The sequence below is a fragment of the Puma concolor genome, chromosome B4 (assembly GCF_028749965.1).
Source record: "Puma concolor isolate L17-30 chromosome B4, mPumCon1.1.hap2, whole genome shotgun sequence".
NCBI lineage: Eukaryota > Metazoa > Chordata > Mammalia > Carnivora > Felidae > Puma > Puma concolor.
This window is the reverse complement of record NC_141673.1, coordinates 126,327,647-126,353,667: the sequence shown is the minus strand read 5'-3', so window position 1 is coordinate 126,353,667 and position 26,021 is coordinate 126,327,647. Positions and strand designations below refer to the sequence as shown.

The following is a 26,021-nucleotide window of genomic DNA, read 5'->3' as shown; positions in this document are numbered from 1 at the left end:
ATTCTTTTGACTTGCTCAGCAAATAATTGAAGACAGCAATTAAGTTTCAGCTTAGGCTAGTAACCCCAGTTTATTTTGTCTTTCCCTAAGGCCTTATTCCTCAACATCAGTTTTGCATTTTAAAAATATGTATATAGTTTATATATGTTGTTATTTAATATTTTACTATACATTTATATACATTTTAGATATAAATATATTTATTAAATTTTTAATTTTAATTTAATTTAAAATATATATATATATTTTAAGTAATGTATGTATATTTTTCTACCTAAGTCAGATAACTCAGCATTAGACAAATATCTAACAAATGTCTTAATGGATATGGCTTTTTCTGTTTTTTTAACATACCAAATTATGGGTTTTTTAAAAAAAATTCTCATTGCCAACTCATTTCTACCTATTCTTTATTTTTAAATGTAAACACTATTCTTTATATTTTCTTCTTCTTTTTGCATTTATTTTTCTCTAAAGGGATTCTTATCTCACCGTATTTGTTTTTGTATGGTATTCTCAATGCTTAGACTTTGGCCTCATGTTTTCAATGTCAAGGAATACTTTAGGGTATTTATTTATTCATGCATCTAGCCAAACTACCAATACTGAAACTCTATTATGTACTAACAACATAATTTTTTTTAAGTTTATATATTTGTTTTGAGAGAGAGAGAGCACACAAAGCTGTGTGTGTGTGTGTGTGTGTGTGTGTGCGCGCGTGCGGGTGGGAGAGGGCAGAGAGAGGGAGAGAGAGAAAATCCTAAGCAGGGTCCACGCTGTCAGCTCAGCTCAGAGCCCAACTTGGGGCTCAGTCCCACAAACCATGAGATCATGACCTGAGCCTAAGCCAAGAGTCAGATGCTTAACCAACTGAGCCACCCAGGCTTCCCTAACAGCATAATTTGAAGAGGACTCATCAATATCATCAGTTTGTTTACAGATTTCAGCTTAGTACGTAACAGAAAGTTTGGTAATCTGGGAGGATATTTCCATGAAAGTCCCACCAGAACCTACATAACATTTGGCTCAAGTGATATTTTCTTACTTTGTTTCTAACTGGAAAATTTTAGGTTCTGTAGAGGAATCTAAAGTCTTGCTAAAGAGAATCTGTACAGAATCTTTGATCCCCTGTTGGCCACTTTGATTTCTTCTTGGCTGACGTCCATTCTAGCACCCCATCCATAGGAGATGCCCACTAATCGTCTTGAGTGAGCAGGGCCTCTACCCCTTTCATCTTTTAAAGTAATTAAGTTAATCTGGAAACACTCAGTTTCACATCAGGATAGAAAGGAATAATACTGCATGCTTTCCTTTGAGGATATGATAAACTAAAAAAGCTCATTAAGGCTATAAGATCTAAATTGAACATAAGGTGATATTAATACCAACCTAGTAGTCTATTTTGAGAGTGTTCACTAAGTGCCTTGAGCATCTATTCTAAAATAGAGATTTGGTAACTTTGGATGTAATTCCATTTCTCCTGAAATGCATGCAGACACTTTGCTGTCCCTTTGTCAGCTTCTGCTCCTGTCTAATCCTCCCCCAAACAATCTTCAAGCGATGTGAGAACGGCCAGTTCAGTGCATGTCACAAGGCAGTTAGTGGTTGACTGTTTCGAGACATCTTTTCTAACTAGTTCCTGTGGGGTGTCCCCGATCGGATGGGGGGAGCACCAAATGTGGGCGTTGTGATCAGGTGGTGAAAAAATTCACCCAAGGCAGAACAAAGGAGATAAAAACTTACTGAATACGCTGCGAGGGAGGGAGCAGAGGGCGGGGACAGCAAAGGAGAGACTGTCTGCAGTGAGGCGATGGTGAGGGGCCATAGTTCTAGGGCAGAGGGAGGGAGTACGGGAACATATGGAATTTTCCCTTTGTGGTAACCTTAGGAACTGTGCCTGGTTGTAATTGGTCAGTTAGGGCCTGTGGTTGTTTCCAAGTGGGTGGCTTAATGAGCCTTTCTGCTTTCAGCTCGGTCGTCGTGGACGTCACTGTGGGCCCTTTTCCTTTCCTCAGGTTTCCAGGGCTCAAGCTTGTTCCCTGAAAAGGGCCTCTGGGGTTCCTCAGGCCAGTTGATCTCCCTTGTTTTGAAGATGTGGATTCTGAACTTCAAGCAGCAATGATACCAGAGCCTTTTACTTTTGGACAAACTAAAGATTTAAGATTTAGGATCTGCAGAGAGGGCGCCTGGGCGGCTCAGTCAGTTGAGCATCCCACTCTTGATTCGGCTCAGGTCATGATCTCGAGGTTCATGGGTTCAAGCCCCGTATAGGGCTCTGCGTGGACAGCACGGAGCCTGCTTGGGATTTCCTCCTCCCTCTCCCTCTGCCCCTCCCCTGCTTGAGCGCTCTCTCTCTCTCTCTCTCTCTCTCTCTCAAAAAATGAATAAACGTGAAAACAATTTAAGATTTAAGATATCCAGATACTTGTGTCTCCCAGAGAAATGCACCGTAGTTTAGTGTAGAACTAAAAAACTCTATGCAAATTGCTTTAGAGCTAGACATCCTTTATCTAGGGCTTTCTTTATGTGACCGTTCCCCCCACCTTTGCTGTCTTAAAAACCCAGCAGCACTCAAGTTGAAGCTTCAATTCCTACACCCCATTCACTGACACTACATCCCTCCCTCTCCATTCTCTGAAATGTCTCCCCCGGAGTGAGATGTTTGGAAGAAAAGCCATTTACTCTGCCGCAGGCTGAGATGGGGTGGCCTTGTCGTCTTCTTATCTTTCATTGTACTTCCAGTTTGATTATTGTGTTGAAGTGGCCACAAAAAACTAAAAAAAAAAAAAAATCAGTCTTAAGGTCACTAGCCTCTAATATTTATCAGAAGCTCATCAATGAGGAACAGTCGTGGAATGGAATTCTTTGCATGGCTCAGTGTCCATCACTGTCTAAAAGCTCTGGGGCCCTAGTGGTTGGGAGGCAGGAACTTTGGAGCCCTACAGATCTGGGTTCCAATCCTGTTTCCGCTGCGTACGAGTTGCGTGTGGCCTGCACCGAGGTGCCAAACTCTGAAACCCGTTCCCTCATTTGGAACCCAGGGATTAATCATAGCCGCACCTTCCTCAGAGCTGGTTAAGAGGATTGAAGGATGGTCCTCACTCCACGCGTGCTCACTCAGCACCAGTGCACCGGAGCGCTTTCTTTGGCTTCCTGCCGTTGTTACTGTGACCCTTGCGTCAGGCCCCATCTGTGACGAGGCCGGGGTCCCGCGTGGCCCCCCGCTCCCCGCCCGCCCCCCACATTGTGTCACTGAGTGTTGTGTGGCTGGAGACTTGTACTTGCCAGTGGAGATCGGGCTGACGTCCAGCTCTGTAAAACCCACCGTGCCATTTACCGTCGGGAGTGCCGTGTATCACTTTACACAATGTTCCTTTTTGTGGGGACCTCCAGGGAATTCCATTGTCTGGAGTTAGCGCCAGGCAGTTGTGCTTCAGAGCATTGGGTTGTTCTAAGCTAATGGACAGTAAACTATGTAACTGACCAAGTTTCCCTTCTTGAGTTGGCCGCTAGAAAGCTTAGAGCCAAGTGGACGCCTCGTTTGTAGGAAGCGCATCGATTACTACGGGGCACACTTCAAGCCTCATGTCCGTCTCCGTTGTCTGTCCTCATTTTCTTATTCTTTTTTTCTTTTATTTTGTGCTACCTAAATGTTTCTTTAAAATGTAGTCCTGTAAATGACGTTAAATTATTTCTAAATATTTAACAATGGGGATGGGGAATAAATACAGATAGGTAAAATAGATTTTTTTTAATGTTTATTTTTTGAGAGAGGGAGAGAGAGAGAGAAAGAGAGATACAGTGTGAACGGGGGAGGGGCAGAGACAGAGGAAGACAGAATCCGAAGCAGGCTCCAGGCTCCGAGCTGTCAGCACAGAACCCAGCACGGGGCTCGAACCCATGAGATCGTGACCTGAGCCGAAGTTGGACGCTTAACCAACTGAGCCACAGGCACCCCAAAATAGGGTTTTAAAGAAACTGACTTGTTTCATGACTTATAACTTCACTAGCTAACAGATGTTTACTTTTTATACGAAGTTATCTGGGGGGCACCTGGGTGACTCAGTCCGTTAAGCGTCTGACTTCGACTCAGGTCATGATCTTATAGTCCATGGGCTGGAGCCCTGTGCTGACAGCTCAGAGCCCAGAGCCTGCTTCAGATTCTGTGTCCCCCTCTTTCTCTGCCGCTCCCCCACTCGTGCTCTGTCTCCCCCTCTCTCTCTCAAAAATAAATACACGTTAAAAAATTTTCTTTTTCAAAGAAGATACTTGTTAGATAAGATGAATTTTCCAGTTCGTAAAATTTCAGACTTTGCAAGAACGAGACAGAGAGAGGCTCAAGGGTTGGGCATGTTTTACAGAAAAATACGGGTGATTTGGAAAACCCGTAGAAGGGGAACCACTGAGCTCAAAAAATGTCTGTTGTATGATTGGATTATTCGATGAATCATTGTGTTCTACCCCAGGGTCAGCGTATAAAAATACTTTTGGCCTTTGATAGAGAGCAGAGGAGGGCCAGCGGGCTCAGGAGTCAGGCTCCTTGATAGAAACCCAAGCTCTGCCATTTCCTTGGACAATTTACCTGACTTCATTTTGCCTCCATTTCTTTCTTTATAAAATGGATTTAAAACAGTACTTACCTCACAGGGTTCACAGGAGAATTGAAGGGTAACTGTATGAAGTGTTTAGAAGAGTGCCTGGCACTTAGTAGGAGGCCATAACTCTCAATATTCTTCCTTCTCACCTTCTGCCCTTGAGCCCACGGACTTTGAAAAGGATGTCAGTTGTTAGTCAGGTGGTGGTGGGGGCTGATGCTGATGGTAGCCTCCATGACCAAGTAAGGAATTAAATAAAAACATACCTACATACCTAAATAAATAAATATATACATAAGTGTGTGTGTGTGTGTGTGTGTGTGTGTGTATACACATATATATGAAACAGAATTTGACAGTCTATCCGGAGTGTTTCCTGGTCACTTTAGAAAACAAGGTGTGCTTCTCTTTCTTGGTCTTTCCAAACAAACAGGAGATCAGAATCGCTGCCGTGAAGTTTCTTATCCTGTTCTCATCGTAGACATGCTCATGAAATGTTATACTGTGAGTAGGGCGCTTTGCCTTTCATCACCGAAGTGTCAGTGTTTTCCTTTCTTATATGCACGTTGCATTTCCTTGTAGCTGTAATGAATGAAATGAACTGATCAGATCTAGTCTCTGAAAAAAATTAGTGCAGCCTGGAAAAATCGGAAACACACACATGTTCTCGGCTTTTCCCCTCTCCTTCCTAGCTTCCTCTGCCTCCTGTAATAAATGCCTATTCATTGTTTCTTCTTCCAACGGTATCTAATAATGCTCCCTCCTGGCCAGCCACCTGTGATACAAAACCTAAAGTCTAGGTAGAGAGAGAGCGTGCTGGAGACGTAGAACAGAAAGCGTAGGGTTTTTGTTTGCCGGCTGTCTTTGTTCAGAGTCTGAGTGATAGGCAAAGTGCGGGAAATTGAAAGAAAATAAAAAATCACAAACAACAGAAGTTAGCAAATGTACCAAATATAAACCTAGGGATGTGTATTTATGGAGAGAGAGAGATCCAGGAGGATGAATGCCTGGGAGAAGAGTTTTTGAATGTTTTTGTTTGTGTTGAAAAGTGAGGGAAGGTTTACAAGTGGCTTTAGGGTAAGAGAGAATTAGAGAAGAAAGGAAATTCTTGGGAAGCGTGGCTGTGAGTTCAAGGATTCTCTCTTGTGATCTTTGTGCTATATATAAGTTGATTTTCAATCACTTTTTGTTGTTAGATGGCATTTCTTTCAACATGACGAGGCTGTAAGAGACCTGTGACTTATTGGAGTTGCATGGGTTTCTCACGATTTTGAATATAACATGTGTATTCTAACTCTAGAACACAAAATGTATTTTAGACTTACGGTACACATTTCCTGATTATTATTCATTTTGCGAGTATGACTTCTTCTCCCCCAATCACATCACATGTAACTGTTTTCTTCACTTCTGCTGCTGTCTGTATGTGGGTGGCGAATAAACAAGTGATGTGACTCTCATTACTGAGAAGAAACGCCTGGATTGTTGGTCTGAAAAAAACAAACAAACAAACAAACAAACAACCAGTGGATAAAGAGAACCTGGACACCCTGGTGAGAAAAAAATTAAAAAAAAAAAAAAGAAAACAACAACAACATCAAACTGAGAAAGAGAGATGATTTTCAGTCCGTAGAAGTTGGAATAAAGTAGAATGGTGCGGGGGCCCCTGGGTGGCTGTCGGTTAAGCATCCGACTCTTGATTTCAGCTCAGGTCATGATCTTGCACTTGTGAGATCGAGCCCCACATCCGGCTCTGTGCTGAGCATGGCACCTGATTGAGATTCACTCTCTCCCTCTCTCTCTTTCTCTCTCTCTTGCTGCCCCTCCCTTGCTTGTGCGCCCTCTCTCTCTCTCAAAAAAAAAAAAAAAAATAGAGTGGTACTTTTCAGTGGCTAAAATAAGTTGAGCTGAATGGAAGAGACAGAGGGCTAAAGAGAGATCCTGTTCGGGATTCTGAGAGAAATGAGGATTGACCAAGAATAGAAGCAAAATGGAACTGACATGAAAATAAAGATTTATCATGGGTTGTGCTATTGGAGACTGAAGTTCACTAGTGGAGGGAAATAGCCCGCACTGAGAGAAACAGGTATCTTTTTACATTGGGTTTATTTTTCTGTTTTCTGTACTTGTGCTTATCCACTTTGATTTCCCAAATATTTCATGGTTTTAGCCGCTTCTCTTCCCTGCCACCTCCTTGCTATAAGATACCATCTGATTTTACTTGGATGGTTACGGCAGCTCCCAAGCTGCTCTCACTGCCTCCTCTCTGGCCGTCTTCCATTCTTGCTGCAGCTCCACTACCGGAGTGTGTTTTAAATGATACAGATTTTGGGGCGCCCGGGTGGCTCAGTCGGTTAAGCGTCCGACTTCGACTCAGGTCATGATCTCGCGGTTCATGGGTTCAGGCCCCATGTCAGGCTCTGTGCTGACAGCTCGGAACCTGGAGCCTGCTTCGGATTCTGTGTCTCCCTCTCTCTCTGCTCCTCCCCAACTCATGCTCGCTCTCTCTCTCTCTCTCTCTCAAAAATAAATAAACATTAAAAAAAATTTAAATGATGCAAATTTGATCATGCCCCTTGACTGTATGAATAGAATCCCACTGGTGTTAGTGTAATGATAAAAGTTGTTTCTGGCAATTGTATACCTTTTTATCCTAATCTTGTCCCACCCTCCCGCATCCTTTATCCTTCAGCTCTTAGACTGAGCATTCTTTCTTCTGCCACAAAGACCTTTGTAAATAATGTTCCCGCACTCGGAATATGGCTCCCATATTCCCTCTCCCTGCCCCATCTCCCCATCTCCCTTTGTCTTTTCTCCTGGGTTTTAGTCGCTCTGTAGTCAAGGACCATGGTTATTGTACTTGTTCTTTTATCCCTAGTGCCTAGGACATACATGGCCATGGTAATTATTGACTGAATGATACTGTTGATGAAATAGACATTTGGTCCCTTTTTGCTCATTCGCTTGTTTTTACTGAAATCAGTGGAGAACTTTTTGGTGCACCTCAGAACACCAGGCTCTGAGGCTTTGCAACAACATACTGTGAAGGAAGAGTTCAGTGAGTCTGTGGGATAGTGTCTGTGGCGGGAAGGGAAACCATAGCCACAAAAAGAGCCATAAATACTCCAGCAGAGTCAGCCTTGACAAGGAACCTTCAGCTTCCCTGCAGAAGGCCTCTCTTGAGCTGGTTTTATTCTTCTGTTTCAAAGAGTTTTCTTCTCCAGAGAAGCATTTCATCTGTGTTTAACACCCACCGGGTACTTTATTTCTCCTAATAGTAACGTAGAAAGGGACGAGTAAATAAACATGAATTCTCACACTTTATATAGACTTCCCAGATGTAAATCCCTTGAACTTTTAAAAATACCTGGCCTTGGGGCACCTGGGTGGCTTAGTTGGTTAACGTCCGAGCCTTGATGTCAGCTCAGGTCGTGATCTCACGGTTAGTGGGATCAAACCCCGTGTCAGGCTCTGCACTGGCAGCACTGAGCTTGTCTAGAATTCTCTCTCTCCTTCTCTCTCTGCCCCTCCCCTGCTCACTCATGTGTGCATGGGCTTCTCTCTCTCTCTCTCAAAATAAATAAATAAACATTCAAGAAAAAAACCTGGCCTTGACGACATTTATCCACACTTATTTTTAATTTGCTGCTTTTGTCATTCTAGCTTTCATTGTCATCTTTTAATATTTTACCTGCATGCATCTCGCATTATAGCAAAATAACTAACTTAACAATTCATTAATTTGTGACTTAGCTACATGAACCAAACAGCTAGTTTTATTGACTTTATCTGATTTCGGTTTTTAGCGGATAGATATTTCTTGTGACAGTTATATAAGTTCAAAAGCTTCAGATTTCTACTAATATTGAACTATGGACTAGTTTTTAAAACCAAACAGTCTAGAGATTTTTTTCTCCTACTTTTTAATAAAACAACACATACTTTCACATTTAAAGGCTTTGCTAATTCTGAGGGCGCCTGGGTGGCTCAGTTGGTTAAGCGTCTGACTTCAGCTCAGGTCATGATCCGCTCAGGTCATGAGCTCGTAGTCTGTGAGTTCAAGCCCCACGTCAGGCTCTGTGCTGACAGCTTAGAGCCTGAAGCCTGCTTCAGATTCTGTGTCTCCCTCTTACTCTGTCGCTCCCCTGCACATGCTCTGTCTCTCTCCCTCTCTCTCAAAAATAAATCAACATTAAAAAAATAAAAAACAAATAAAGGCTTTGCTAATTCTGTATGTCGTATAAGAGAAAATCTGAAGTCTCGAAAGTGAAGTTCAAAGTACTTCACAGTCCAGTCCCATGCTGCTCTCTTGATCCTCTCCCACTCCCCCCCACCCCCCCCAACTATAGAGTCTGTGAATCATTCATTCCAGAAACATTTTGAAGTACATTATTTTGAGGTGTTTTTGAGGTATTTTGAGGTAACTACACATTTAGCTTCTATAACCGAAGTCAGATTAAAAGCGACAGACAGAAGTACTCTAGGAGTTTATTTCTCTTTCACGTCACAGCCTGCGTGCAAGGAGCAGAAGGACTGAAGAGCATTCAGTGTCCTTCTCAACTTGAGTGGCTCATAAATGGTTCCAGCTCTCAACACTATGTCCACAGTCAGAGCAGCAAGACAGGGAACAGAAAAAGGGAAAGGCAAGCTCCATTCCCCCTGAGGACAGGACTAAGATGTTGGTGTGTGTCGTTTCTTCCTAGAATGTGGAACAGAATCTGGTCACGCGGCCATACCAAGTTGCAAGGGAGGCTGGGGCATTTCTCCTAGCCCAGCAGCCACGTGTCCATTTCTGTTGCTCTTGATGAAGTCAAGAAGGGACGATGGGGGAACAACTGTGCATCTTTGTCACACCTGCTACGTGTCCATCACCGCACTCAGTGCCAGGGGTATAGAGATGGGTGAGGCCTGGATTCCGGGGAGAACCCAGGTTAGTTTGAGGGATTTAGGGTATATACCTGTTCTTGGAATAGATCGTGCACATTTAACCTGTTTACCTTTTCTCTACATTCTATATAAACAATGCATTTTGTATACTGCGTATAATCCTCTGTGCTTTTGTATCTGCTGCCCCATTGCCTGGCATGGTTTCTGCCCCTATTTTCCACTGGATGCAATTCTACCTATCCGTTCTGCTAAGGCTAGCCCGAGAGTTCCCACCTTCGAGAAGCCGTTAGCATTCCTTTCCGGGATAGGTAGGAGTTGTACCATTGGTGTTCCCATAACACTCAAATTCTGTGTTCTCTTCGCTCCGTTTTGTTGTAAGTCCCTCAAGACATGTAGGGACTGTATTTTATTCATTTCCTGTTTTGAACACCTAGCAAGCACAGTGCTGAGCAAATAGAAGGTGCTTGATAGATGTTTGCTGAATCAAATTAGAGCTTGGCATCCTTTCATGGATTCTTGAATGGCAAGGTGGGTGGAATCTCTAATGAACTGGGGATCTCCGTCATATTGCGGATGATGATATCAGAGTTAAAAAGTTAAGTGAATTCCAAATCAAATTCAGAATCATAGAAGAGATCATGTCTCCAACAGTTCCATCTTATTTCTAACTTAGAGTTAATTTTAATTCTTTATTTTTATTCAGTTATTCTAGTAAATGTGTCTTGGCTGAGATTGATGAAGGGTCTTCAAGAAAAAGCCTACATTTGAATTATAGGTTCTCTTATCTCGCTAAAAATTATATCACATATGTGGGGTGCCGGGGTGGCTCAGTCAATTAAGTGTCCGACTTCAGCTCCGGTCATGATCTCACGGTTTGTGAGTTTGAGCCCCACATCGGGCTCTGTGCTGACAGCTCAGAGCCTGGAGCCTGCTTCGGATTCTCTGTCTCCCTCACTCTCTGCCTCTCCCCTGCTCACACTCTGTCTCTCTCTCTCTCTCTCTCTCTCAAAAATAAATAAACATTAAAATTAAAAAAAAACTATCTCACATATATTTCTCACTAAAGTTTCTCTAAAAAATCAAATTTATGTCTTATCTACGGGAAATGCATCTTGGATGGTCTAGAAGATGTTGAGTTTTTTTCCCCCCCTCAGATCTCCCTTTAAAAGCCAATTTGCAATGTAATTTAGAAATTTTATTTTCTTCTAGGTTTCTGATGTCATCACAAAAGTAGCCTTATTGTCTGTCTATAATTTATTCATTATTTCCCTTTTGGACCTTCTGATACATGGAGGATTAATTAGTATATGATAAAGCCATAGAATTTTCGTAGACTATTTAAATTACATAAATTACTGGGTGTAGTAATACTATTGCTTATGTTACTTATAGGCAAAACACCTGCTTATTTGGGGCCTTAGTTACTTTATTAGTGAAGGAAGAACATTAAACTAAGGCAGCAGTTGTTTTGTTTTGTTTTGTTTTCATCTCCAGTAGCCCCTTGGGCTGTTAATAATAATAAAGATTTGTTACTTTAAATCATAGGTTTTAAGGAAATAATGGTGAAGTGTCGACAGTTCATAGGCTTGCACTTTCTAAGGCCTGAAGAGCGTAGCAGTGTGATCTTCATGGGTGGCGGGAAATAGTTAACCTCTCTTCCTGAGTGGCAGCAGCCTCTGGAGTGACTTGGGCATGGGGTCAAGTGCAGATCATTAGCTGTGGCACACTAGGAGGCTGTATGAATCCTTGCTTGTTAGAATGGCTGATACCGTAAAAATTAATAGTTTTACCCCCAAATGCCTTAATAGTTCATCTTCTCAGGTGTGGCGTGCACAAGGCCTTTTGGAAGAATGTTATGATCGGCTCAGTCTCAGCAAACTGTATCTTTAGAGAAGAATGTAAATTACAGCTTGCAAGGAGCATTCATTTGTAACATCTCCTGCTTTGAAGGCACCCTCACTTTGTGTCTCGTGTCTAAATTGTAGGCGATGGATCATCTAATTAATGATATTATCTAATTAATTATGTCTGACTCTGATCAGATTTACTTACCGGGGTTATGTTTATTTCATGTGCTGTAACGTAGGAAGTGAATATTTTGGCAGTGAGCGCCCGTGCGCGCGCGCGCGCGCACACACACACACACACACACACACACACACACACACACACACACACACAGAAACCTGTGTGTAGCTGCAGTGATCAAGTGAGTCGGGTCCTGAGGCCACTCCAGCAATCTTTTCTACAATTCATGTGAAACACGTACCACAAGACAAAGCGTCTGACAGTTGGGAGGGTGGTTCTGTAGTCCTAGGAATCCAGAGTGAATTAAAGTCTAGACTCCGTCATTTTTCAGGGGAAAAGGGAGGAGGGAGAAGTCGCAGATCAGATATGCCCGAAGTGTTACAGAGAGAACACGGAGGCCAGGATGCTGCTGCTGGTTTGAGCGCTGGAAGGGAGGCAATAATGGCAGAGCAGCAGCGGGGGGAGCCGTGCGCTCAGAAGCAGTAACATAAACAGCATCAGGAGTAGGGCCTCCTCTTGTAAAAAGCAGGATACTGCAGGCTTGTGAAAGGCAAGATTCTCTGATGTCTGACAGTCTCCTGAGTGGAGAATGGCTACTGTAAAAATGTTGCCAAGAAACTCTGCCGATCCGGACTGTCATAACTGTGTGGTAGGAATAGTTACCTCAGGAAAATAAATTTTACTTTTGGCCGATTTTCTGGTCTGTAGACAACTCCCTGAAGAAGATCTCAAATTACCCGGAAAAAAAAAAAAAAAAAGGAAAGAAAAGAAAAGAAAAACAGGGACAACAAAGTTTTGGCATGCTTGCAAGGACCCGTGGTGTTTTTTAGAAACTACCTAGGAAGGCAGAAGCTAAGTGTTGATTTGCCCATGCCTCTTACCTGGGAGCACAAGGTGGGAAGAAATGGACAGTGGCTGTGATGAGACGAGGAGGCACAGTGCAGCTCGGTGAAGCCACACGCTGACTGCGTTCCGCACCGCTCTTCATGCAGTGCTGTGGGCTGGTGCATCGGCGGCGAGTACGGGTGTCCTATGTAAGTTTCTATTGCTGTAGAATTGCAGCTAGGGGCTGAAAATACGATTCGTGTCTGTCTCGTGCATGTTGCCTCTCTCGGATGTTTTTAATCCCTGTGCTGAGTATCAGCCAGGGAATCAGTCATTGGTACTACGAGTTTTCAAGGCACCTGAGGTATGGGAGATGCTGCGATTGTTCCGGAGACGTTTTTATAGATCTCTGGTGCCGTGTTACTTTGATAAGATTGGAAATCACTTGCACGGGGATTGTTTGGGAAGTCCATTGTCTCAGAGATCTGTATCAGTTCAAACCAGTTGATATTCTCTTTTCCCTAAAGGAGTCCTTGTTTTCATGTGTGAATTATGGCATGGGAAAAAAACATTATCTCTTTTAGAGAGGAATACTATGGAGTTTGTGAAATTAACGATAGCCACAGAGGCTCCTATTAAATCCTATTTTGCACAGCTTCAGAAAAAGCGTAGATGATAATCGCTTGGTGGATGACACAGCTGTTGCCACTAACGCCAGGATTTATCGCAGCTTTATCATCCTGCGACTATTTCACTGAAATAGCCCTTATTTCACGGACCTGCTGTGTTTTGCAAAATGGCTGTCTGAGTATTAAATTCTACAAGGCAGGCTTCTGCAAACACTGAAGTATCACTACTTAAACTGATTGGATGCTAATTGAAATATGCTGTGCAGTGCGCTAGCCGGCAGGCTCTGGGGAAGCGCCGGCTTTATTTTCCTGCTCTTTTTTGCACGCGGCCACTTCATTTTCAGGGACTGATGTGAAAGAGGGAGGACAAGAGGTTTCCGCAGGCTAGCCAAACTGCAGTGCTGAACGGCTTCACACTGGTCTGCGATTGCTGGCTGCAAAACAAATGGAAATTCCACAAAGGGAGCTAATCAATACTTAAGGGTGTCATGTAAAGAAATCCGTGACCTTGGAAAACTGGCCACCAGCACAGATAGTGCGTGACACTTCCAGGACAAACAAGGTCAAAATCTGATGGGATCTCAATAATAAAGTTGAGGACCGGGAGTTGGAGGCAGGGAAGGGATGAATGCTTTCCCATCGGATCCGAAAGAGAATATTCAATTTTGTTAAATAAGGCAAAGCGTGAGAAGCCCCTTTCACGTAAAGGTTTCTGTAATTGTTGTATATCCAGGGCCATTTGTCTTTTGAATGCAACAGTTGATACGCAAGGAGTGAATGTAGTAGTGAGGTAGGCAGCAAAGGTTTTTAAAGACGACATCTGCAGGAATAGATGGGTTTCTTTTTTCTTTTACCCCCAACAGAAAAATCAATTCTTTTTTAATAGGAGTTGAGGGGAAAAGCATTAGAAAGTTTTTTAAAGTGTAAAATTATCCACATAAAGAAAAGCTTAAAAGTAATTTGAGATTAAAAATCCATATTTTTTCCAGAATAATGAAGGCTGACAGCTCCAGACCTTTATGTATTCCTGTTTACTCTTATATAATGAATTAGAAGAAATCTGTGGTTATGTGGCCTATTGGATAGAGGAATTCTGAAATAAGGCCTCAAAAAAGTAATAATTTTCTCCTACTTATCTTTGTCCTTTTCCTTACACTGGACATGTAAATAAATGGAAGAGACAGCACGATCTGTAATTTTTTGGAACGTTGATGGAAAGTTTAGAAGATTTGGCTCTTCTGCTCATTCTCAAACTTTTTTTTTTTTTACCTTGCATTTTGGTTAAGGATCCACAAAACTTACAGCACAACTATATTTTAAACAGATAAAAGAAATTCATACCTTTGTCACTAGAAATAAATTTTCCTTTATTTTAGAACATTTATCTCTGGGGAATTCTAACCCGTAACCCACCTGCTGTTTTAGTCTTGTTGCTTTGGCAGTTTAACGTATGGATTGCAATTTTCCTTAGAGATAGGCACCCCAAAGCTATAGGTCTGTCAAATGTGAAACATATTTCGTTTCTGTAGAGGAAAAGAACTCTCTGTGAATGGGTCTTTCTGTGAGATCTCTAACTTGCCTGTAAGTCTCCAAATGACACATTGAGTCTCAGAGCTGCTCATTGAATGACTGGGAGACAACAGGGCAAAGGACAGTCCAGAACTGTGTGTAGTACCAGTGACCGGGCCCTTGGTCACTGAATGCCCCTTATGTGGACTGTCCTGGTGGCTTTTCTCCAGCCAGTGTCCATTTCAGAGGACGATGGCTTAGACCATCATGCCAGTACCGAAATCCAACTGAAGCTTGGGAATTTAAAGTGTGTATAAATTAAAAAATATAGGGGCGCCTGGGTGGCGCAGTCGGTTAAGCGTCCGACTTCAGCCAGGTCACGATCTTGCAGTCCGTGAGTTCGAGCCCCGCGTCAGGCTCTGGGCTGATGGCTCAGAGCCTGGAGCCTGTTTCCGATTCTGTGTCTCCCTCTCTCTCTGCCCCTCGCCTGTTCATGCTCTGTCTCTCTCTGTCCCAAAGATAAATAAACGTTGAAAAAAAAATTAAAAAAAATATATATATATATTAGCTATAACATATAAATCAATTGGTGTGTGTGTGTGTGTGTGTGTGTGTGTGTGTGTGTGAACCCTCTGCTAGTTCTTATAATTTTTTTTTTTTTAGTATGACAGCTTTCTTAAGGATTCCTCCTACTCCAACATTGTCTCAGAAAGAATATGAAAGTTACGTGGGTTTTGAATAAAGTTATGTACATATGCCATAGTTCTTCATTTCGGGGGTTTTTATCTTCCACAGCTGTCCCCTTTATTAGGGCCCCTCCCCTAATTTGCATAACCCCACCTCCACATTCAAAAGCATTCTGCGAGTGATGCCCACCCTGCAGGCTGTGACCCCTTCCCTTTTCTTTGAGACTCAATGCAGAAGCCTTTCTCTTTGGCATTCTTCTTTGACTCCAAGACCTAGTCTTCATTATTTGGTTTACCCCTCATGATCATTCTGTTTGAACCCTACTTCCTATGTCAGAAGAAATTCCTATTTTTATCTAAACTGTCTTGCTATTTTCATCATATTGAATGACATGAAAACCCGTCAGCTGAACAAATACTCTTAAGCTTGAAAGGCTATATAAGCATAGTAAGCCCTGTGTGCGCCCCTGTGAAGCACTTCTAAACTACTGACATTTGCATGCACTGGAGAGCAGAGATGGATACAAACTCTTTTCAGTAAACGTTTTATTGAGGTACCGCCTCCCCGCAGAAAAGCGCAAAAATCCTAAGTGGCGACCTTGACGAGAGTTCACAGGGTGAACCAGCCTGTGTAACCAACACCCAAACCAAGAAACCAACCAACATCAGCACACTCATGGTCCCTTCCGCACACTGACCACCCCCCCACCGCCCCCCAGCCAGGGCACCCACTCATCTGGCTTCTAACATCCTGTTTCCAAATTTTATACAGCTGGGCTCATACAGTATATACTTCTCTGTTCAGTTTGCATCGTTCATCATGATACTCACAAGATTCATCCATCCATAGGCCTTTGGGTAGTTTCCAATTTGGGGCTGCTATAAATACTGCCTCTGTGAACATTTGTGACATGCTATTTTATGGATGTTTGCATATGTACTTCTGCATATGTATACGCATATGCCAAGTCGTGGGGTATATATATGTGTATTCAGCTTAAGGTGATAGTGGTAAACAAAGTATTCCGAAAGTAGTTCCATCAATTTACACTCCTACCAGGAGTGCCTCACCAAAACTTGGTGTTACCTCTTACATTCTAGCCCGCCTGGTGAATGTGTACAAGAACTCCCATTATGTTTGTACTTGGCATTTCTCTGATGACTAATGAAATCAGGCACCTTCTCATACACTTAGTGACCATTTGGATATTCTCCTTCGTGAGCTATTTGTTCAATTCCTTGCCTCTTTTTCTATTAGGATATTTGTCTTTTGAGGCTTTTTTCTTCAGAAAAGAATAAGCAGTGGGGCCCCTGGCTGGCTCAGTTGGTAGAGTGTGTGACTTTTGATCTTGGGGTTGGGGGTTCGAGCCCCGGGCTGGGGGTAGAGATTACCTTTAAAAAATCTTAGAGATGCCTGGGTGGCTCAGTCGGTTGAGCGTCTGACTTCAGCTCAGGTCATGATCTCACGGTTCGTGAGTTCAAGCCCCGCGTCGGGCTCTGTGCTGACAGCTCAGAGCCTGGAGCCTGCTTCGGATTCTGTGTCTCCCTCTCTTGCTGCTTCTCCCCTGCTCACGCTCTGTCTCTCCCTCTCTCTCTCAAAAATAAATAAACATTAAAAAAATGAAAAATCTTAAAAAAAAAGAACCAGGAAGAAGTTGATTGGCATGGTGATTAGCCAATATTATACTGTGGTGATTAGCATAATAAAATGATTAGCGACAGAGGGGTATATATAGATATCATTGGAGCTTGCACTCAGGCTAACCTGGGTGTGATTCTTGATGTTCTCACTTATTTACTCTGGGTTAGTGGGGGGTTATTTTCTTTTCTGAGACCCCCTACTTTTCTGAGAAATCTGTATAATTGGGAAAATAGGAAAAGCTTACAGGGTTATTTTGAGAGTTAAAATGAAACAATGTTTGTCAGCCCCTAGTATATTGCCTGGCACACAGTTGTCTCTCCAAAGCTGGAGGCACCATGAAATGAGATCGTGAGACAAAGTGACGATAGTAGGACAGCGGTAGGGAATGGTAGTGACGAGATGGTGGGTGGCTGGCCTCAACTGGCTGGTTACTGCCTGTGTTAGCTACTACAAGTCTTGAAAAGCCTTGACAAATGGGTTAGATGGTGGAGAACGACCTAGTCTGTTACCAGTCCCCTATCAGAGCACTCTGTCCTTGGTATATGATCACTTCTGAACTTTCAGAGCATGTAAACGGAGTGAGATCACCCAGTGATGTCACTTGTGTATAAACAGTTGACCCTTGAACAACACAGGTTTGAACTGAGCAGGTCCTTAAATATGTTTTCCTTAGGACTTTCTCAATAACATTTTTTTCTCTAGCTTACTTTATTGTAAGTATGCACTATATGTTACATATAACATACAAAACACACAAGATACATGTGAGCCGACTGTTTATGTTATCAGTAAGGCTTCCAGCCAGCAGAAGGCTATTAGCAATTAAGTTTTTGAGGGAGTCAAAAGTTGTACATGGGTTTTCAACTACATTGAGTAAAACAAGCAAGTTGTTCAGCAGCGAACAGTCTAACGTAGCTTCTGAGAAATTCAGGAATCTAGGTAGATTCTGATTGTTATTGTTACCTAATGCACAATCGTATAGTCTTATACAGAGTTTACAAAATACTTTTATAGCCCATTATTTCATGTGATGTTAAAGTAACCTTTTTAAGGCAAGGCAAATGATGATATCCCCATTCTATAGATCAAGAAACTTCAGGTGAGGAGTAGCTATTGCCTCAGGCCTCAAAATCCAATAGGGGCCAACCTGAGATTTAAAGTAATATGTATTCTTATCCATATATAGTGTTCTGTGCCTCCTGTTTGGGATGTATTTCTAAGTTTAAATAATGGGATTAAAATTCAGTTTAATTAACGCTAGAATTTTTTAGTGCATCTGAGTATAAAAATCAATTATCATTGAACTTGAGAAATGTCCAAGTTGTCATTGAAGAGATTTCTTGTGGTAGCATTGTGGGTAATGTACCCTTTTGACTTAGAGTTTTCTCTCACAGTTTCTACTTTATCCAATTCTCAGAATTGTCTTAACTAGTTAACTAGTTAGGTCAAGGTACACATTTACTATTTTTGCATTGGAAAATAGGTTTTTCATGGAAAATGACTTTTTAAAGAGTTTTGGTGGCTTCCATTCTGTCCCTTCACAGATAAAAGAGTCAGATTCATAAGCACAGTAACATATATATGTAAATATATATATATGGATGGATGTTGCATGTGTATGTGTGTACGTGTTTACACACATACCTTAAATCACTTGGAGCTTTTCCAGCTATGACTTCAGATGATTTTGAAGAGTAATATGTGGTGTTTTAAACCTGCCTCTCTTTTAAAGTCAAATTTATATACATTTTTCCTATAAGTGTATATACATTCATATACATTTAAAGTCAAATTTATATACATTTTTCCTAGCCCATTTTTCTCAAGAGATTGCTGACTTTTCAGGTTTGGGACTGCGCGTGTTTATAATAGCTCTTAATTTGGGCCATATTAAAATCCTTAATTTGACCCTTCCAATTTTTTTTTTTTTTTAATTTTTTTTTTCAACGTTTATTTATTTTTTTTGGGACAGAGAGAGACAGAGCATGAACGGGGGAGGGGCAGAGAGAGAGGGAGACACAGAATCGGAAACAGGCTCCAGGCTCTGAGCCATCAGCCCAGAGCCCGACGCGGGGCTCGAACTCACGGACCGCAAGATCGTGACCTGGCTGAAGTCGGACGCTTAACCGACTGCGCCACCCAGGCGCCCCGACCCTTCCAATTTTTAAGATGCCGCTGATCCTAAAAAATATTTTTGAACTATTGCTCGTCTCTATAGGATGTGACAATATCCTTCAGAAGGCATGCTTCCATCAGAGTAGAAGACCTCAGCTTCAGAAATGACAGCCGCACATGTTTAAAATACCTCACAATAAAAATACTGCTTGATGATGTACTTTTTTAGAGCTTTAAGTTTTGCTTTAATTATAAGCTTCAGTGCATGAGGAGATGTTATTAATAGAAAACGACATGGATGAACATGCCTACAAACATTAAGGAGCATGGGGGGAGGGGTGGGATGAAATTCACTTAGCAGTCTGCATCCTTTGGGCGTGTGTAGAGAATGAGCTTCCTGATCAATTGTCACAGGTATGGGATCATCCAGTTGCTTTAAAGCCTCTCGGCACATTGCTGGTTGTCTCTCATTGCTCTCCCTTCCCGTTGGAGCGGCGTTTGTTTTTTGTTTGTTTGTTTTTTGGAAGATCACATTCTTTCAGCTTAATTGAGGTATAATTGACAAATAAAATGGTAAGGTATTTAAAGTGTACACCTGGTGATTTGATATATATTGTGCAAAGATCCCTTCCATCTAGGTAACCTGTCCATCACCTCACACTATATGTGTGTGTGTGTATATATACACACACACACATATAGTGTAGGTATATATATATGTATGTATACATACATATATATGTATATATATACATATACATATATATGTATGTATATACATATAGTGTGTGTGTGAGAGAGAAAGAGAGAAAATGTAAGTATCACTGTCCTAGCAAATTTCAATTATACAATATAGTGTGATCAGCTATAGTCACCATGTTAGTTATTACATCCTCAGACCTTGTTTCTTATTGCTGAAAGTTTGTAACCTATTACTAACCTCTTTCTATTTTCCCCACTCCCCAGCTCCTTCCAGCCACTCTTCTACTTTCTATGACTTTGATTTTTTTAAAAATTTCCACGTTTAAGTGATACCACATAGTATCTGTCTTTCTTTGTCCAGCTTATATCACTTAGCATAATGCTCTCAAGCTCCATCCATGTCGTTGCAAATGGTAAGATTTCCTTCTTTTTCATGGATGAACGATACTCCATTGTGTGTGTGTATCTCACATCTTTATTCCATTGCGTATGTGTATGTATGTATGTATGTGTATATATATATTCACATATATACATTCATATATACATTGATATGTATACATTCACACACACACACACACACACACACACACACACATCTCACGTCTTCTTTATCCGGTCCTCTCATGATGGACAGTTACATTCTTTCCATATCCTGGCTACTGTAAATAATGCCACAATGAACTGGGCAGTATGGAGAGGCAATTTAATATGGGAATGACAGACTCTGGAGCAGAGGCCTAAAAGCCATACCTTGTAGACCCTTGGCAAGGGTCCATCACTCTGTGCCTCAATTTCCCTTTCTGTTAAATGAGGAATAACAAGAGAATCTTACTCCTATGTTTACTGTGAATGTTATATGTGTTAAACTATGAAAATACTTGCCGCATAGTAAGTACTCAGTGAAGTGTGAACTGTTTTAATTATTGTAATTCCTGCCTCCCTCTGCTCTGAGCACCTCTCCTGTGGTAAGAAGGTTGCTGAAAAAGAGCCGTCACTTTCAGAAGGATAAACTCATTGTTCAAAAGAAAGGTTTTGTAAAGTTTATCTACTTACGGAGAGCTTCAGCTGTCGTCAGCCACCTGTTCATTCACGAAGGGATTACTCAGCACCTGCTTTTCGCCCACAGCTATCCAGAAAGTTCAAAGTACAGAGAGGAACTGAACCCCTAATCCCTGCCTTCAGGAGGGCCTGGCTTACTGGTGGAGACACATGAGTTTATGGACCATTAAAATATTGAGTTAACTGGAATATCCAACAATAGGAGACAACAAATGGTATACCACCCGGAAAGAATACCAAACAGGCATTAAAGGAAAAACAGAGTGACATGGAAGGAGGTCTGTGTTCTGAAACTATGGTACCCAAAAATTAAGTTGCAGAGCAATGTATATGGAATGATCACATTTACTCTGTGGGTGTTTGTATCTATATTGCCATCCGCAAAAGAAGAGTCTAGAAGGCTCCTGGGCTCCTGGGTGGCTCAGCCGGTTAACTTCAACTCAGGTCATGATCTTGCAGTTTGTGGGTTCGAGCCCCACGCCGGGCTCCAGAGCCTGGAGCCTGCTTCGGATTCTGTGTCTCCTCCTCTCTCTGCACCCCATGCTCATGCTCTGTCTCTCTCTGTCTCTCAGTAATAAATAAATGTTAAAAAAATTTTTAGAAAGCTATAACAATGTGTGCCAAGTTCACAGAAGTGGGATTATAGAGGGACAGGTGGGATTTTTACTTATTATATCATTTGACATTTTCCAATGAGCATGCTTAATTTTTTTGATAAATATTTAAGAAGACAAATGCCTTTAAATTACTCTTTCCCTCTCCTTCTTCTAGAAAGGCTTATAAAATATAAATAAATACATATAATACATATTTCAGCTCATTAGAAAACACTCCACTTGAAGTGCATTGAGTGAAAACAACCCAGAAATTGAGGAATCTGTGAATTGAGAAGTTGTCCTATGTGCTCACAGAACTATTGTGAAATAAGAAAGGCCAGGTCTGGCTGGTTTCTTAGGCCTGTCCTTCCCAGGGGGTTACATGTAGATGTGCTCAGCTTGTGGGCCAAGGTCTAGTCCTTCATGCATGCTTAGGTTGCACGCTAAGAATTGGTCATGCAGGCTGGTCAAGTCTTATTGAATTCATTTGCACCCTGCATATCTTTACTGTTTACTGGTCTAGTCCTTCATGCATGCTTAGGTTGCATGCTAAGAATTGGTCATGCAGGCTGGTCAAGTCTTATTAAATTCATTTGCACCCTGCATATCTTTACTGTTAGCACATTTCCTAAGCAAACGAAGATCAAAAGGAATGAATAGATGCGATCTTAGCGGAGCAACATCAATCATCTTAAGAGGTCTTTCCATGCCTAGTGGAGATCTATGCCTGCCTAGTGGGTCTTCCTCACTGAGGATACACACCAGTCAGAATGGTCAGATCATCAGATGCATTAGCCATGGTCCCACCCCACTGTCCCACCCTGAACCAGCTTACCCTTGACTTCTGTGATACCTCATGCACCTGTTTCCATATTTCTCTTCCTCTTCCTTCTCATATGCATGCTATGACTTTCTGTTCTTATTTATACTGGTGTTCCTTCAGGCAGTCAAACATCTGGAGTCAGTTCTTAGAGAGGCTGATCAACACCAATATACATTTGAAAAAGGCTTGAAAGCAGTCAGAGTGGCCAAAATGAACAAATCAGGAGACTATAGATGCTGGAGAGGATGTGGAGAAATGGGAACCCTCTTGCACTGTTGGTGGGAATGCAAATTGGTGCAGCCACTCTGGAAAACAGTGTGGAGGTTCCTCAAAAAATTAAAAATAGACCTACCCTATGACCCAGCAATAGCACTGCTAGGAATTTACCCAAGGGATACAGGAGTACTGACGCATAGGGGCACTTGTACCCCAGTGTTTACAGCAGCACTTTCAACAATAGCCAAAATATGGAAAGAGCCTAAATGTCCATCAACTGATGAATGGATAAAGAAATTGTGGTTTATATACACAATGGAGTACTACGTGGCAATGAGAAAGAATGAAATATGGCCCTTTGTAGCAACATGGATGGAACTGGAGAGTGTGATGCTAAGTGAAATAAGCCATACAGAGAAAGACAGATACCATATGTTTTCACTCTTACGTGGATCCTGAGAAACTTAACAGGAACCCATGGGGGAGGGGAAGGAAAAAAAAAAAGAGAGAGAGAGGTTAGAGTGGGAAAGAGCCAAAGCATAAGAGACTCTTAAAAAATGAGAACAAACTGAGGCTGATGGGGGGTGGGAGGGAGGGGAGGGTGGGTGATGGGTATTGAAGAGGGCATCTTTTGGGATGAGCACTGGGTGTTGTATAGAAACCAATTTGACAATAAACTTCATATATTGGAAAAAAAAAAAAGGCTTGAAAGAAGGAAAACCTTAAAAAAAAGTAGATTGAAGAAGAAATGGCTGAAATAATGGAAGGAAAACCATTCTTACTTTGTATCGTTTATTTACTTATTTTTAGAGAGAGATAGGGGAAGAGGGGGATGGACAGAGAGAGAAAGGAAGAGAAAGAATCCCAAGCGGGTTCTACACTGTCAGCCTGGAACCCGACCTGGGTCTCGATCCCACGAACCATGAGATCATGACCTGAGCCCAAATCAAGAGTCAGACGCTTAACCAACTGAACCACCCAGGTGCCCCAGAAGGAAAACTATTCCACGTATATGCTGATGGCTCCTAAATCTATATGTCCAGCTCAGATCCTCCAGCAAGTTTCACAGATGTGTAAACACTGAACAAAGTCCAGACATCTCTATTTGGGAACTCTGCAGGCTCTGCAAACACAGCCTGTGTAAACCTGACCCCGTCTTGTCCATCCTGCTCCTCCTCATCTCTGTGCCTCCTTCCCCTCCCACCAATGCCTGCATCTACTCCCACCTCATCGGGCAGATTGGAAGGCACTGGCATCCTCTGCCTGGTCCATGCCAGAAATGAATCACTTTCCCTTCCCTTCACTCTCTGACCCAGTCAGTCGTCACATCCAGTCACTTCTACCTCAAGAGCTTCTCTGTCCCAACTGTCTCGACCCTAGTGCGGACCCCAGTTCTGTCCCTCCCCAGATTACTGCAGCAACCCCTTCGACTGGTCTCCCTGTCTTACTTGTGATTCTTGAACCGTCCTTTCAGCACATGGGAGCAGCCATTGTGACTCTTGTCAAATGCAGTCATGTCATTTCCTTGCTCAGAACCCCCAGTGGATTTGTGTTCTCTGATCGGCATGCTGCTTTCCTGATCAAGCCCTGTTTGCCTCCTGGGCCTTAACCCCTAGCACCTTCCCACTCAAGTCCCAGTGGCACTGAATGTCATTCTTTTCCCCCAGTGCGCATTGCGCTCTGTTGCCTCTGCTCCTCGGTAGAGGCTGGGGTAGTGTCTGTGCTCTTTTCCTGCAACAGCACTTACTATACCTTATCACAGTTACTCCTGTAAATGTGCCTCTTTGAACACTCTGAGTTCCCTTTTCATGGTTGTTTCCTGATTATCCAGCAACAATGTGTGCCTGTGGCACATGGTGATGACATATTTGTTGAATGAATAAGTAAATAGTGGTGGAGAAATATGATTAAATTGTTATTTTTTGTTCCTACTGGTCATTATAATATGCAACTTTTATTTTATATTTATATAAATTCATTATATATATGGGTGTGTGTATGCACACACACACACACACACACACACACACACACACACACAGAGCTTTGTGATGATACAAAGTTAAATTCCTTGGTCTTTTCAGTATTTACAAAGTAGAACATAAACTTTGTTGCTAGACTTTGAAACTCTTTACTCTTTAGGCTTCTTTTCCCTGCTTAGATTATTGATATTCTGTTCATTTAGGATCTGAAACAGGAAACAGGCATTTACCCACTGGCAAGGACCTGCTCTGAATGCAAAAGAGATCTTAGCTTGATTTAAATGATGAAATTAACCAAAACCCATGAACTAAGTCCTTTTAAAAACAATGGTTATGAAATAGGTAAATGTGATTTGTTTGTTTAAAAAAAAACATATTTTAAAGTATCCTTAAGCACGGCCATTTCAAAATAAAAACATCACCGGATTATTTTTTTGAAGCCTTGAATTAAAGGCTTTAACAGCCATATGTATTAAAAGCTACCCCATCTTTTCCATATTAAACTAGCGGCTCCTGTTTTAGATGTGTCATTCGCTGCACACCCCCATCCGAGCTCGGGCAGGTAGCAATGCTCTGACCAGCCTTTTGTGTTGTTGGCTCAAGGCCGTCTATTGCCAGATGACCTTTTTGCTGAATAGATCTGCTTCCCATTGAGCCGGACTCCTCCGTTGGTATTACATTGAGATAACAGCCGATTCTCTTCCGTTTGAATCATCAGAAGTAGCTTCATTTATTGTTTACTGGGGTTCCCTCCCTCCCCCCTCCCCGACCCCGGCACTTTTGTGATGAGCATAGTGCCTTTCTCCTCCCCATTGCCAAAGGAATACATAATTTATATAACCCTCTCTGATTTCCAAACAGCAGCACAGAAGGAAGGGGGTAAGGGGCAAAGTGGCTTCTCTCAGGACTGTGACAAAGGTCCTGGGCGTGTTAGAATCTCTGCACGTTGTGTCTCTCGCCCTTTTGGAGGGTCTGCGGGGAGGGCAGTGGTATCATGGGGTCTGTGAAGCTTCCCCACATGAGTCAGTGACTTTCTTGGGTCATTTGATTATTGGGAAAATCAGGTTGTTCTTTTGCGGGGGGGGGGGGGGGAGGATTACATGAAGCAAAGTGGTACTTCTTCAAAGGGGCGGATTACAACCCTTTTGCTACACGGATTAGTTGGATACATTCTCCTCAGAAAGAAACAGAGACTTCATAATTTCCGGGGATTCTAGTTGAAAGGAGCAGAACAGGGTGGAGGGGAAAGGGGGAGGGTTAAACACTACACTTGAACGATCTAAAAATCTCTTTTCTCCTCTCTCCCCAAGGTACGTAGCTCTTTATTAATCATCACTTTGCAAAGCTTTATAAAGAGTGGATAAGATAAGGTAATTTGGGGGTACACAGTAGGAAATCACCTCTTTCTAGGGCACCTGGGTGGCTCAGTCAGTTAAGCATCTGACTTTGGCTCAGGTCATGATTCCACAGTTCGTGGGTTTATGAGTTTGAGCTTTGTATCAGGCTCTCTGCTGTCAGGACAGAGCCTGCTTTGGATCCTCTGTCCCTCTCTCTCTGCCCCTTCCCTGCTCATTCTCTCTCTCTAAAAATAAATAAAAACTTTAAAAAAAAGAAATCCCCTCTTTCTAATTTAAAACAGAATTCATTGGTTGTTTATGGCAGTGTTTCTCAATGTGTTCTTTGGGGCACTAACATGAGAATTTTTAGGAGTGTTTGTCAAAAAA

General features: G+C 42.2%; 1 protein-coding gene across 7 annotated transcripts in view; it reads left to right on the top strand.

Moving 5' to 3' along the window:
* CACNB2 (calcium voltage-gated channel auxiliary subunit beta 2) overlaps positions 1-26,021 on the top strand; it is a 393,564-nt gene that overhangs the window by 113,514 nt on the left and 254,029 nt on the right. Inside the window, exon 1 of one of the 7 annotated variants that reach the window (XM_086714815.1) lies at positions 11,671-12,544. The exons of the other annotated variants lie outside the window; for them this stretch is intronic. Within the exon in view, the coding sequence (XP_086570941.1) occupies positions 12,497-12,544 (48 nt within the window). The 5' untranslated portion in view covers positions 11,671-12,496. Of the gene's footprint in view, positions 1-11,670; positions 12,545-26,021 lie in introns of those variants that run through there. 7 annotated transcript variants of the gene reach the window in all.